Source organism: Zalophus californianus, chromosome 9, assembly GCF_009762305.2.
Source record: "Zalophus californianus isolate mZalCal1 chromosome 9, mZalCal1.pri.v2, whole genome shotgun sequence".
In the NCBI taxonomy this organism is placed as follows: Eukaryota; Metazoa; Chordata; class Mammalia; order Carnivora; family Otariidae; genus Zalophus; species Zalophus californianus.
Genome location: NC_045603.1, coordinates 95,365,242 through 95,381,159, shown reverse-complemented (window position 1 = coordinate 95,381,159; position 15,918 = coordinate 95,365,242). Strand labels below are relative to the sequence as shown.

The 15,918-nt window shown below is 35.4% G+C and overlaps 1 protein-coding gene across 1 annotated transcript; it reads left to right on the top strand.

Moving 5' to 3' along the window:
• The first annotated feature begins 813 nt into the window (after positions 1–813).
• Positions 814–15,367, top strand: CLEC9A (C-type lectin domain containing 9A). The gene is made up of 6 exons (XM_027594941.1): positions 814–967; positions 2,624–2,704; positions 10,778–10,924; positions 12,655–12,806; positions 14,006–14,127; positions 14,827–15,367. Exons 1-6 carry the CDS (start codon positions 877–879, stop codon positions 14,957–14,959), a joined length of 726 nt encoding a protein of 241 aa, XP_027450742.1. The 5' UTR covers positions 814–876; the 3' UTR covers positions 14,960–15,367.
• Positions 15,368–15,918: the final 551 nt, after the last annotated feature.

The window sequence follows — 15,918 nt, the reverse complement described above, 5'->3', positions numbered from 1 at the left end:
AGTAAAGTTGTCATCAAAAGTTTGCTAGCCAGGCAAAAATTACATTTATCAGGCCCAGCCTTTTAGATCCAAACAAGGGCATTACATTAGTGGATGTGGACGTGATACATGTTACTTCTAGGTTATGGCTTTCAAGAGGCCTATGTGGATTTGCCATCTTCTCTTTTCCTTTCTAAGGGACTCCAATATCTCACAAGATAGAAGGAGCTTGGGTCCCATTTGGAGGAAATCTCTCCACTAACCAGGATTACTGGAGCTAAATTGTTATGTGAGCAAGAAATAATCTTTATTGTGTTAAACAACTGGGTTTTTTTTGAGACTTCCTTGTCACAGAAACTACATTACCTTAACTAATAGAGTGGGCAAATTTATTTTAGGGATGAAATCCCTTCCTAGAAGCTTTTTTGTTTAAGGATACACAGTGATCTACAGCTCTTCACCATGGCTTGTCTGATGTGAGCTAACATCAAGTCTTTGCTGGCTAAGTCGTCCACATGCTTCCTGTCCTGTAACAAAATATAAGTGCATTGTTTGCACACCTATTCTTTTTATCTTGATAATAACCCAGTGCTATCACCTTCAACATCTGCTGGACTTCAGAACCCAGAGCAATAACCTATTCTACTTTAGGCCATTTCAAGTTCAGTTTCTTTTCTCATTTCCTTCTTTAACAAGTTGTACATTGGCTTAAACTTCATAAACTTCTACTTTCTAGATGAAGATACATCTACTGCATCCCTTAAACCCAAGCATAGTTTCCCACCGGTGTGAGAAGTAGCCAATTTCAGTTCTTTCACGAACGTGCTCCTACCACAAGAAGACATATTTGTCTTAGCTTCTCGGGTGGAGTGCCTTACCTATCACAGCATCTCAGACATGCAGGAGGAAGAAACATACACCTCTCTTCAGTGGGATGATCCAACACCAAGCCCTTACCAGAAACATCTGTCTTCCACCAAATATTCAGGTAACCAGTTCTGATTATTTAGTCCAAGACTTTGCAATTTATGCTTTGTTTCTGGTTCTATGATGAGCCCAAGGTGACTTTTCTAATGAGATAACCCACATATGGGTCTGATAATGTGCATTATATAATAACGAAGTGATGTGTAAGAGTAAGTAAAGGTGTCAAAGGGAAAGAGCAATGGATTTGACAAATATATAGTACCTTTTTTCCCTCTTTCTTGCTGGAAAGACAAAGCATTCCGGGATTTGGAAGACAAATGAAAGAAATCATATATTTTTTTATTATTTTAGTTCTTGCATAAAACTCCCTGAAAAGTACCTGACAAACACTAGGAAATAAAGAGAAAACATAGGTTGAAAAATGGACAAAACTTGCCAGCCTGGAGCTGTGTGCTGTGGTGATCAGTTCTGGTATTCTTATTTAACATGTGTATTAGCTTCTTATTATTTTGATAATAAATGTCCACAGACCAGGGGGGTTAATACAACACAAATTTATTATCTTACATTTCTAAAGATCAGAAGTCCAAAGTGGGTTTCGCTGGGCAAGCTGTTGTCAGGGCTGCATTCCTTCTAGAGGCTCTAGCTAGGGAAGAATGCATTTGTTTGTGTTTCCCAGTTTCTGGGGCTGTGTTTCTTGCTTCACTTGGGCTCTTGGCCCCTTATTCCATCTTCAAAGCCAGCAGTGCTATGCCTTCAAATTTCTTCCTGCTTCCATCATCATACAGCACCCTGACCACTGATCTCTCACTTATAAAGGCCCAGATAAAACAGGATTATGTCCCCAACCCAAGATCCTTAACTTAATTACAGTTTAAAGTCTCTTTTGTCACATAAGGTAATATTTACAAGTTCCAGGGAGTAGGGCATGGGCACTTGGGACAGGGGCATCATTCAGCCTACCACATAATCCAAAGATAACTTTTATTTTTTCTCTGATTAGTGTTAAGAATATAACAAATCACAAATTCTTCATTTTTTTTTCCCTGAATAGATGCAAAATTACCTGGAAAAAAAGTGTTCCTCATTCAAAATTGTATGTTTAAAGGAAATATGTCTGAACCAATCATGTTCAAGTGGTGCTGAAAAGAGATGAGAGATGCACCCCAGCGTTTCTGCTTTCAAAAATAAAAGCCTGCTACCTGGTTTGCTATAGTCTCTAAAAGGTTGTTGAAAAAGAATACAAGTAACTAGTTAGTAAGGTTGTGATATTATATAAGGATAAGAGGAGTATGTTACTTAACCTATTGGACTTGACATCTTTCAAAATCCAGGGTGTTCTGGGGCGCCTGGGGAGCTCAGTCATTTAAGCATCTGCCTTCACCTCAGGTCATGATCCCAGGGTCCTGGGATGGAGTCCCATGTCAGGCTCCCTGCTCAGCGGGGAGTCTGCTTCTCCCTCTGCTTGTGTGCTTGTGTGCTCTCTTTCCCTCTCAAATAAATAAATAAAATCTTAAAAAAAAAAAGGTGTTCCAAGTTATAACTTGCATTTCAAAAAGTTGGAATTCTTTTTTTCCTGTTACCACAGTTCCCATGGCCTCTAGGATTCTCTAGTAAGAATGCTCATTCTTTCTTTCTCTCAGTCTAGTCTCACTCTGGCCCATCTCTTTCACTTACTTTCTCTAACTCAGTGTCATTGCCTCTATGCCTTGTTCAGGAGCATGGTGTCTGGTGATGGTGATTTCATGTATTCTCTGCGTGGGCTCAGTAACAACTTCTGTTTTCTTGGGGATCAAGTGTAAGTACAAAAGGATATATTCACAATAATCTATATACATATATTTCATATACTTTATACATTACAAACATACATATACACTGCATGTAGCTTTCTATACAATTTTGTGTATGTGTATCATTATAAATAAAATGTCATAATTTATAAATAGAAAAATCAATTAGAAACATGTAAATGCATATAACTGATGTAAAATAATGGCTTCCTAATTTTTTTTATTTTTTGAGAGAGAGAGAGAGAGAGAGTGCATGAGTAGGGGGAGAGATAGAGGGAAAGGGAGAGGGAGAAACAGACTCCCCACTGAGCAGGGAACCCCACTCAGGGCTTGATCCCAGGACCCTGAGATCATGACCTGAGCCTAAGTCAGATACTTAACCAACTGAGCCACCCAGGTGCCCCTTGGATTCCACTTTTAATAACTTTTAAGGTTCATTTGCATGTTGTTTAACCTAACTCTAATGCCATAGAGTCTCTTTGGGGAAAATAATGCAAATAATTACTTATATTATTATTCAATTTGTGAGTCATATTAGCATGCTAAAGGATGCAACTAACAAGATTTCAGTATAATGCTCTTTCTTTTCTAAATATGTATGTATTCTAAACTTTATGCAGAATATTTTAGTAAGTTTTTCACTTTATATTAGGCAAAGTAGAATTTAATTAGTTTAATGCAAATCTGAGCACTTCATATAGGCCATATTTAATCACATGTCTTTTTTTTTAAGATTTTATTTATTTACTTGTGGAAAGAGAGAGATACAGAGCACAAGCAGGGGGAGCGGCAGGCAGAGGGAGAAGCAGGCTCCCCACTGAGCAGGGAGCCCAATGCGGGACTCCATCCCAGACTCTGAGATCACGACCTGAGTCCAAGGCAGACACTTAAGTGACTGAGCAACCCAGGTGTCCCTTTAATCACATTTCTTTATTTCCTTTAGTGTAAATTTAAGACATGTTTTCATATATGGCAAGTGAAATTTTTATAAAATATAATTACTGGACTGCAATTCCAAAAAACAAACAAAAAAACTAATAACCTGCATTATCACTCATGCTAATACTAAGAAATATGCTTAGAAAGACAGAGATAAAGGTTATTGTCCGGATAATTCTTCCCTTTCGTATGCCCTGGCAAATCATTTCTGTACATAGGAGACTTTAGCTGGTCTCTTACAGTTCAAAAGATCAGAAGTCTACAATGAGGAAGAGATCAGATTTGCTTCCACAAAGTACAAGAAACTTAATCTTGTTCATGTTAGCTATGAGCTTATTTTCCTGATTGTTCTTAGAAAATTGTTTTAAGCGGCGCATGAGTGGCTCAGTCAGTTGAGCATCTGCTTTCGGCTCAGGTCATGATCCCAGGGTCCTGGGATATGTCCTAAGTTGGGCTCCCGGTTCAGCGGGGAGTCTGCTTCTCCCTCTCCTCCCACCTCGTGCTCTCTCTCACTATCTCTGTCTCTCTCGCTCTCAAATAAATAAATAAAATCTTTTTTAAAAAGTGCTTAAAAAAAGAAAATTGTTTTAAGAATTACTAGAAGCTCAATAAATAATTTTTACTTTGTTTATCACCTGAAAAGAAATTTCACTGCTCACAGCAAATGTTAGCACTTCCAGAAAGCTTTCCTTATCTCACCCTATACTCCCTCTGTGCTTCACATAAAAATGCATTATTGAAACCAAATGCAAGTCCATTTTTTTAAGAAACTCACATTCAAACAGACAAACTGGAAATAGATTGCAGAGTTGAAAGAGAACTAACAAATAAGTCAATTGACATCTAATAATTCAGTTTCTTCTCTAAAACCTGGGCACTTTGAACAGAATATTGCTGGGCTCCATTCTAATGACAGTACAAGCATTCATATTTAACTGGCATTGCAAATATCAAAAGATATGGTTTAAATATCACATCTATATGATAAATTAAAATGCTATTTTATAAATATGAACTACTTGGGGTAAGAAGATAAAACAAATGAAGTATAAAGAACACTTTCAATTAAAAACAAGATTAACTGAAGATGTAATACTTAAAGCAATATCATGAAGTGATTGGGATATAGAATTTGTCTCTATATAAAAATGAACCTGTAGTCTCCAATCACCAATTATTACCTAGCCAAAAAGCACATTGTACATACTAAGGATGTTCATAAAAGCATACTCTACATTTTTTCCATGTCCTCAAAAAACTTGCTGTCCAATATATATTTACTTTTGTCTATCTCTGTAGTTCATGAAATCTGTTTAGATGAATTATCATGTTCCTAACAAACTCTAGGTCATTTTAAATTGTACTAATTAACTTTGACCCACAAATCCCACTTTTGGAAACTTTTTCTATAGAAGAACTCGCATGTATAACAATGGGGTAAAAAAAAAAAAGATTGGAAAAACTCAAATGCCTTTCATTAAGGGATCATTTAAATTAACAATAGTACAACCACATTGTGGAATACCATGAAACAAGGAAGAGAAAGAGAAGGAGAAACAGAAGGAGGAAAAGAAAAAGGAGAAGAAAGGGCAGGAGAAAGAAGAAGTAGAAAAGGAGGAAGAGGAGGGTGAGGGGAGGGAGGAGGGGAAGAAGGGAGGGAGGGAGAGAAGGGGTAAGGAAAGGGGGAGGGGGAGAAGCAACAGCAGAAAGAGCAGCTGCTCTCTATGGACTGATATGTAAATGTCTTCATGATACATCCTCAAGTGAAAACTTCTAAAGTAATGTATACACTACCCCACAATTTGATTGAAAACGGGTATTTTCTTCATATGCCAAGTGACACTGGAAGGATATATAAGAAGTAACTAAAAATGGGGTCAGGAGAGGGGGATAGGTGGTGACAATGTCAGTGTTTATTTATTTTTTTAATGTTGTAATTCCGTGGATGTAGTATGTTTTAAACAATTTTTTTTAACTCCCAAAACAAAAATTGGGGAAGAAAATATTCTGATGAGGATAAAAGAAAGCTGGCCAGAAAATAAAGTATTTAAATCTTTCAGTAATTTCTGGAAAATGCTTACAAATAAAAGTTTTGGCTTTCTTTTGTTTTGTGTTAATAGTTATAAATACTTTTAAAACTTTTGGGCACCTGGGTGGCTCAGTTGGTTAAGCAACTGCCTTCGGCTCAGGTCATGATCCTGGAGTCCTGGGATCGAGTCCCACATCGGGCTCCCTGTTCAGCAGGGAGTCTGCTACTCCCTCTGACCCTCTTCCCTCTCGTGCTTTCTATCTCTCATTCTCTCTCTCTCTAATAAATAAATTAAAAATTAAAGAAAAAACAAATCTATATTTAAAAAAATAAATAAAAAAACTTTTAAATATTACTACACAAATATAAAATATTTTTACCATTTGGCTTTTGTTCAAGTATAGTGACTTTCATTTTTTTGCTACCAATCCTGTCACTTGCCAAGGTCATCTTATACATTCTCAAAACATTCAAAGGGATTTTATTAAGTAAAGCCAGTTACAGAAACAAAAGAGTTGTGTTAAACAAGAAGCAGTTTGTTCACTTCAAATTTCCTAACTAACTGCTTGTCCTTGCTAGTTATAGATTATGTTATAGCCAGTAGATTTCGAGTTATAAAAATCATTTAATTTTTAATTTTTAATAATTATTTCATCTTAATCATCATTCCATTTCAACAAAAAACGTTAAATGTTTTGTCCATGAAAATTTTCAGTGTAAGAGAAAGGTCAATACTAATATTTAAATTACATATATAACCACATATGATGTATATAATTTAATATACATAGTAAAAACACGGACATGTTTCTGACAAAGAGTAATGAATGAAATCTATATCCTGTTTAAAATATGATATCAAAGTAATGAATGGGTCAATTACAAATTATTCTTATATACCATCAAAAGTGCATCCATGGATATCTGACAATAAAATAACTGGTAAAAATTAATCATGCTACATTGATATAAAAGAACACTCTGCAGTAATTTAAAGAAGTCTTCTAGAACTATTGTTACTAACACGGAGATATGGTTATGTGATATTTTCCCATGAAATAAGCAGATTGAAAAGTCAGTTATGGAAAAATGTAGTTTTATAAAAATTATATGTAAAATAGATGTATTTTTTACATACAGATATGGAAAAAAGTTTCAATAGATATAAACTAAATGTTAACAGCTGTTATTTGAATGGTAGTTTAAATGTAAGAAGTAATTTCTTGCTTTCTTCCTACTATTTTGTATATTCTGTTTTTTCCCTCCAAAACTCTATATGCAAAAGATTTTCTAACAAATCGGATTTTTTCATTTGTTTTTACTACTCCTTTTCATTTTCTTTTCTTTTTTTTTTTTAAAAGATTTTATTTATTTGACAGAGAGAGACACAGCAAGAGAGGGAACTCAAGCAGGGAGAGTGGGAGAGGGAGAAGCAGGCCTCCCACGGAGCAGGGAGCCCAATGTGAGACTCGATGATCTGAGCTGAAGGCAGACGTTTAACGACTGAGCCACCCAGGCGCCCCGTCTTTTTCATTTTCTTAATTCATCAATTAGATATATCATATAAAATCATATAATAAACACTTTTCTTTTGGGGTTTTTAAAAACTTTTGTCTTATATTCCTCTAAGTAAATATATTGTTTAATCTATATTCTTCACTTGTTGCAAATTGATTACAAGCCCAACACCAGTAAAGGCACGGTACATTGCTTCCCATATAAGGAGAAACAAAGAAAAGTCTCATTTCCCTTTCTACAGTTTTATTACAGTTTTATGTAGTACAACCTTTTCAGATCATAATAAACAAAAGAGCAATAACCTCAAGAATATAGTTAATCTAGAAAAAGTTCGTCAAAATTCAAAATTTTGGAAAAGGTTATCTCCAAACATGCCAGCTTATAAATAGAATAAAATAAATAACATCACTGTCTTACTCCCACTCTGGTTACATCCAACCTTTTGCTAAGAAGGAACATAATCCAAGCCACTAGTAGCCGGGATTACTTGAACCATCCACAGATGGATAAGGCATAACCATCCATTGTCCATAGCTCTTGAGCAAAATATAGAAAAGAGGGTGAGAGTCGTAGAGCATATTGAAAAAGATTAGTATATTTGTAATAGTAGACCCAAAAGTAGAAGAGAGAGAGAGTTAGACAAAAGTAATATCATTTTAAGACTTACTGGATGAATATTTTCCAAAATTGATTAAAAACATTAAGCCATAGGTTCAAGGAATTCTATAAAAAACAATCAGCGTAAAGAAAAATCAATATCCTTGTTAAGAAAAATATTTAATAAAATAGGAATAGATACTTTATAGAATGATTTTTAAAAAGAACTGACTTGGGACACCTGGGTGGCTCAGTCGGTTAAGCATCTGCCTTGCACTCGGGTCATGATCCTGAGGTCCTGGGATGTAGCCCTGCATCGGGCTCCCTGCTCAATGGGGAGCCTGCTTCTCCCTCTCCCTCTGCTTGTACTCTCTCTGTCCAAAAAATTAAGTTTAAAAAAAAAAATCTTAAAAAAAAGAACTGACTTAAAAATCTAGTCAGACTTATAAGGAAAGAACTACAAAAAATATGAAAATAATATGAAAATGGGAGGACTGGCCCTGCCAAATATTGAAATAAATTATAAATCTAAAATAATGAAGACAGTGTGGTACTGACCTAGGAATAGATAAGCAGGTGGATTGAATATCATTAAAATAATAGAAATACATCAAAGTAGTTTATTGGAAATTACAGTAAGCTAAAGATAACAATTAAAAGAGGATGAGGAGGGGGTTATTCAGTAAATGATATGAGACCACAATGTCGCCATCTAGGGGAAAAATTTGGAAGTCATACCGCATAAATTCCAACAAAATAAATTCCAGCTAAACAAACTGACGGGTATTAAAGAAGGCACGTTCTGCGTGGAGCACTGGGTGTTATACGCAAACAATGAATCATGGAACACTACATCAAAAACTAATGATGTCATGTATGGTGATTAATATAACATAATTAAAAAAATAAAAAATAAATACATTCCAGCTACATCAAAATATGAAAGTGAAATATGCTTGTAAAAAGTATGATCTCAGGTGTAAGATTTTTGCTCAAAATGACTCAAAAAGCATCTGATGTATGTGGGGTGAATTACCACAAGCAAAGTCAAAAGACACATTGGGAAACTTGTGGCTCATATCACACACAAGCTAAGTTGACCCAAATGCAAGTGCACTAACACAATCAGTTAAACAGGATTGGTTGCTAAAGCAGATTCACACAACCTGAAATGACAATGCTTACAACTCTATAGTTTATTACAAGAAAAGGATGCAGTTTAGGAACTGCATTAAAGTCAGGATATGGTCTGGAGAGGCCAGGTACAGACAAGTACTTTGTCCTTGCTCTGTAACTATCTCCTCAGGACAAAATTTCTCTCTTGAGTCAGGAACCACTGATGTGTATGTCCACAAAACACTTTGGTGGCAGGGAGCCCAAAATGGAGTCTTGCTTGGTAATTTTTATCTTATGCTGACCACATAGGATATTTCTTTCTTTTTTTTAAGATTTTATTTATTTACTTGTCAGAGAGAGAAAGAGAGAGAAAGAGCACAAGCAGGGGGGGAATGACAGGCAGACAGAGGGAGAGGCAGGCTCCCTGTTGAGCAAGGAGCCCAATGTGGGACTTGATTCCAGGACCCCGGGATCATGACCTGAGCCGAAGGCAGACGCCTAACCCACTGAGCCACCCAGGTGTCCCCACATAGGCATATTTCTTCCAGGTAACCAGCTTCGACAGCAGAGACTGCTCAGGATCTCATTGTAACCAGGGGCAAATCATCAGTCATATGGCATCAGTAAACAATGCTGACAAGCTAGTATCATCTGACCAAAAAATCCTCAGACTGATGATTACAAAGCTACACTATTAATCAGTATGTCTCATACCTTGTCCATAGGTCCGTGCCAGGCAGGAACTTTAGAAACACTGTTCAGGCTGAGCCCAGGCCTATCTGAATGCATTCCCACAGCCCAAGAAGGACCTCATATAAAACAATAATGAAAAGACCAGAAACCCAATGAAAAAAATTATGATATATAATTATATCTTATATATAATTATACACTTCATAGAAAAGGAAATGCAATAGACTTTTATATATATGAGAAAAAGTTTCAACACCAAGCATAAAAAGGGAAACGCAAATTCAAATGATGTTGAAACACCATTTGCAACAGCTTATGTGGAGGGTAATTTGGAAATATCTAATACAATTTAAATGCACATAAACTTTGACCTAGCAACTTTTCTTAAAAATATACTTGCATATGTGTGAAATTATGTCTGACTAAGGTTCTTTATTACAGTATTTGGAATACCAAAAGATTACAAATAGTCTGAAAGTCAGTAGGAAATGACTAGCATAAATCATGATATATCCATACAATAGAATCTGATACAGTTTTAATGAAAGAACGAGAAAGTTCTTTATACACTGACATGGAATTTTGTCTAAAATATATTTTTAAGTGGTAAAATATGAAATATGAAAATATTAAAAACCATATAAATAGATCATTACTATTTGTATAAAGAGAGGGCATTTTATATTCATTTACTTGTAAAATTCAAAATACATGTGGAAGAATAAAAAAGAAATTCGTAAACTGACGCTCCAGGCGAGTGGAGTTGGGTGCATCCAGGTAGCAAAGGGGTTTTTGCTCTGTATCCTTTGAAGATTTTTTTTTAATTAAAAAAAATTTTAAGATTTTATTTATTTATTTGAGAGAGAGAGAGAGAGCACAAGCAGGGAGGAGGGGCAGAGGCAGAAGGAGAAGCAGGCTCCCTGCAGGGAGCCAGCCACAGGGCTGGATCCCAGGTCCCCATGATCACAGCCTGAGCCCAAGGCAGATGCTTAACCGACTGAGCCACCCAGGCACCCCAAAGTTTTTGATTCTTGAACAGTGTAAATTTTAAACAAAACCTTAATGCAAATTAAAGTCACAAAAATAATCAGTAATTTGTAGTTGTCCTTAGTCTGTATGGAAGAATTACTTTGTTCTAATTTGTCAGTATTTTTAGTTAAAAATGATTGTTATTTATTGTTTGAAGTGTTCCAGGTATCCACTATTGCAATGAAGCAGCAAGAAAAACTCATCCATCAGAACAGAGCACTGTTGAATTTCACACAATGGAAGAGAAACCATGACCTTCAGATGAAGTATTGCCAAAACTTGATGCAAAACTCTTTCAGTTCAGGTAATTGATATAAAATCAGTTTCCACTGTACAGATACAAATACAGGCACCAATTCCTCAAAAGAAACAGTGGTGCACATTTTACTGTCTGCAAAATTGCAGACAGAATTTTAAAATTGGGAGGGACATAATTGTAATCCACACTCCAGTTCAATGTTTTTTATATATTTATATATCTCAGTAGTAAGTGGAAAATACTGATGTCTCAAGAAATGCAGATTTAAAAAACATACACTCAAATTTCAAAGGGAAATGTGTGGGAGTAGCAGATGGGATTTTTTTTTTTTTTAAAGCAGCATTTTATGTTTTAGCCAATCACTCAAATTTATAAGTGTATCTTTATAGTCCTAAATTCTTCAATATACTTAGTTTAAATACTGCTTTAGATTCAAATTTAGATATCTCTTTGAGCAGGAAAATCATTTTTTAAAAAATCAGAGTATTTACCATAAAATTATAACAATTAGGATTCAACTCTTTTAAAAATTCTATGCCTTTACTTCAGTTTTATCTTTTACATCTCTCACTAGAATCTTAAACCTAAAACAGCCTTATTTCTACGTGCAGTATAGTTCGCCAAGTATTCTATGTTTACTTAATTGACATTAATTGTCCCTGTAGTGGATATCATTTAAATAATCACCAATGAGAGAGGTCAAAAACATACCTTCTGGTTGAAATTTAGTCAAATAAATGTTTACAGAATCACTGGGTGCCCAACAGTGTTTTTAAATATAACAGGCTTTTGCAAGCATGAATTAGCCCCACCTCTGAGCCATTAACCTTGAGACAATGGCAATATCCATTTTGGAGACCTACAAATTTAATATGTCCTCCAAAATTTCAGCTGCCTAGTCTTGCCTTAACAATAGTCAAGACACAGATTAGCATAGATTCCAAACAAAAGATATTGAAAAGCTTTAAATAACTCAACAGCCAGGCCCTGGACACTGATAATGAACTATTTGTGACCCTAAATAGAAGGTCTCTTTCTAGAAAGTAGAGTTCTGGAAATTTCAGTGTCTTTCCCTCTGGGCAAGAAACACTTGGTCAAGTTCTTGCATTTTGGTCCCCCTCTTACAGTCTTGAGCCCAATTCTTTTGTGAATACATTCTTTCTTAAGACAGGTTTCATAAAACTGATTAAACAATATGGCTTACTTCTACGTTACATCCAAGTCCTGAAATAAGCCAATTGGTCACTTATGTTTTTCTCCAATTTTCCTCACCCACATATTTTCAAATCAGCCCTCAAAGTGCGCTATTTGTTCTGTCCGTTCTATAGGAAATATTTTCATGTTTAACTCTCAGAATTTACAGATCAACTTGAAACTTATTATCAGCTTGCCTAATGGTCCAGCATATATTCCAACTAAATTGGGTGATTAAGATTAACAGACACGAAACAATATTAAACAATGAAGACTATACATGATGTAAGCTTAAAGAGAGGAAAGATTTATAAAAATAGAATCATCAACTCAGTTGTTATAGAAGAGGAACAATTTCGGAAAAAAAATTCTGAAATTAATTTTATCTTAAATTAATTCTTACAGACCTATTGCTGTTGGAAATGTAGAAATCTTTCTGTGGTAAGGACCAATGCATCTGAACCATTTGGTTACAATGAATGGTTAGCTTCACTGGGGACGGAACAAAGGTTTCTTTTGAGGAGATGGGCTACTAATATTTTTATAATAATTTTAACAAAGGGAAATGTTTCTATTCAAAGCCCATAACTGCAACCCTTGTCCAGACAACTGGATTCAGAATGGCGGAAGTTGTTACCATGTCTTTGAAAACTGGAAATTCTGGCACACCAGTAAAGAGGACTGTTTGAAGGAGGGTTCTAATCTTCTACAAATAGACAGCAAAGAAGAAATGGTAAACAGCGTCTCATGGTTTCATATCATTCTGAAAATACCCTGGTACACATTAAAAGCAAGGACTGATTCTAATTCTACAGAATTTCTTAATATTCTATAACAAAAATATATTTATTGTATATAATAAGGGTTTAAAAGAGACAATGTAGGAATTACCAAGATTTATTTTCCTTTTGATTGGACAAAAACAAACAAACAGGAAGCTATCCAGAAATCAAGGGGAATGTGTTAGTTGTATGTCCTTTGTTAATCAAAAAGGAGAGGGAATAAGGGAAATACCATCTTGTCACTTGTTAATTCACTCCAAGATATACATATATTATAATTTTGTATATGCTCCAAATTTGTTATTTTCAATGCTGTTGGGAAGTGTAATAACCAATAAAAATTTTGTAATTAAAAGAAAAAGCAGAAATATAAAAAGGGAAGTGATGTCATGAAATGGCGAGGTCTATAAAAATAAGCCTTTGCTAAATGAAATGTTTAATTGACATTAAGTCTGCTTTACTAACATCTTAACAAACATCTTAAACAGTGTTTCCCTGAAATCTTTTACCCATAAATATGTGTGAGGTAGAATACACAGTTACACATTTCTGACCTTATTAAAAATGTGTGCTTGCTATACTCAATAATTAGTTAAAGTTTATTTTTCCAAAAATAATGAGAGAACAATTTAAGGATATTTTAAGGATATGCAGTAAACCAAGGCAACTTGGACTTACAACAATTACAGGTTTACACTACTTTTTCTGTGCAAATTTGGTGACAAAAATCAATAATTTTTTTAACAAAATATGTCTACAGTTAAGTTGCCTCTGGAAATTCCTAAACTATGGAAGTATGCTGGGAAAGAATGATCTATGTGGTCTATGATGTCAAGGATGTTTTTACTTTTCCTCATAATGAAGGTTCAGTATAACACCTTGTTTTGACATATATTCTCTGTCAAATTCTGAGTCTAAGATTATTTTAATACCAGATGCCTATTTTCCCCATAGTCCTCAACACCCCATCTATCATATGGCAATAAAAAAATCTATAAAATGTATCGCTTCTTTTAAAAACCCTCTGTCTTGTTCTCTAGCTCTCAAGTTCCCACTAATGTCTGTCTAGGCAAAATGCCACACTTTATATCTCATGACAGTTTGTTGTTGTTTTTCCCTCAGTTCACTGTTCAGGTCTTGTGTCTTCTAGGACTTTATCACCGGCAGCCTGAGGACGGTCAAAAGAGGCTATGATTACTGGGTGGGGCTGTCTCAGGATGGACTCAGCAGAGCTTGGCTTTGGGAAGATGGCTCCTCTCCTTCCCCTCACCTGTAAGTACCTGAGAAAAATGTTACAAGAAAAAGTAGAAACATGAGGGAATTCCAAAGTTGATTTTATTTTATACCTCAGATTTTCTCCAGAAGACGTAGCCAGCATGATAATTTCACAGGCTTTTGACTGGAATCAAAGCTGAGGTAATTTCAGAGTAGCTTCATGGCTTCCAAATCTTCCTACTTCTCAGCCTCCTGCTATTACACTCTAGCACAATTCACATCAAAATTTGAGAATCTGAATGAACAATGTAATTATCACGGATGTTTCCTGTGTATTATTTAATGGCTAGCGAGTGCTAAGGGAAAGAAATTATAGTAACTATTAAGAGATTTCCTTATTAAGCTTTTTACTTTTATTTATTTATTTTTCCCTATTAAGCTTTTTAGATAGAGCTAGGGAGATTGGTGAACAGGACTAGGTGCTTTAGTATTTTGAGAATTAAGAGTCAGGGAAGAGATCCTAAGTTAGAGCCTATTTTTGTCTATGTATTTCCTTTAATATGAGGTTTTTGATATTATGTTAACATATTTTTATTGAGAGAAAATACCGCTATTACTGAAGAGGGGGTGTGCCACAGGAGGGTACCATGTTAAAACAAAACAAAAGAAAAAGCTACCCACCTCTCATCAGTTACCCACAAGAACATCACTATAAGCCCCATACCTAATGTCAGATTCACTGACTTTCTTCTCCAGATCACCAATACAGACACTCCAATCAACTGACCAGCTCTGTGGATATCTCAAGGACAATTTCCTTTCTTCTGCTAACTGCAGCATTTGGAAATTTTTTATCTGTGAGAAGTATGCATTAAGATCCTCTATCTGAAAGAAATTGTACCAGAAGAGATCTATTACGATAGTATGTTGAACAGGACATTGGAAAACCTGCCACAAAATTGCAAAGAGCAAGTGCAGAAGTAAACCCAAGTGTGGGCTATGAAACTACCTACCTGTACTCAAAACCTATCTCTACATTTACACTGGGCAATTTTCTTCAATACTTTCCAGACCTTCATTTGACATTGTTTAAACTGCCAAGAATAAAACCAATTTATAGCTACAGAGGACAAAATCCTAAAAGGTTGAGAACAAACTGAAGAAAAATTATTTCTTTGTGTTTTGTTTGTTTGTTTGTTTTTCTAATCTAGAGTGACTATACACTCCACACAAAAATCTATAAGCCACTGGGGGGAGATGATGCATTTCTAGCTGACTGATTTTTAAAAAATTAATAAATAAATGTGGCCTTTTAAAGTCTCTACCTGCCAGATTTTTCTATGCATTTTCTGCTATCGAACCAGTAGGGTGGTTGGACAGAGATATGGATTTTCAAATTAGAAGGAAGACAGGAGCTATCTGCTGTTGGTAAGACAATACCCTTTTAGGACTGCAGAATTCTACTGGACACGTGAACTACCAGCACTTCATATAAGTGGAAGTAATAGTCAGGCTGCGAATACCAATGCATGTCCAGTAAAGGACAGCTGTGAACTTCCTTCCTCTTTCTCACTGACTGTCCCCACCACTCACAAATCAAAGAGCTCAGATTGGGACTCTCAAGGTTAACACTCCAGCACTTTTTTTTTCCTATTTTTTTTATTTTAATTCCAGCATAATTAACATACAGTGTAATATTAGTTTCAGGTGTACAATATAATGATTCAACAATTCCATACATCATCCAGTGTTCATCACGACAAGTGTACACCTTAATCCCCATCACCTATTTCACCCATCCACCCACCCACCTCCCGTCTGGTGACCATCAGTTTGTTCTCTAGAGTT

Coding starts and splice junctions, on each gene's coding strand:
- CLEC9A (XM_027594941.1), top strand. CDS start 877: ATGCAGGAGGAAGAAACATACACCTCTCTTCAGTGGGATGATCCAACA. Junction 2,705..10,777: donor TGTTTTCTTGGGGATCAAGT/GTAAGTACAAAA, acceptor TATTGTTTGAAG/TGTTCCAGGTATCCACTATT. Junction 12,807..14,005: donor TAGACAGCAAAGAAGAAATG/GTAAACAGCGTC, acceptor TGTGTCTTCTAG/GACTTTATCACCGGCAGCCT.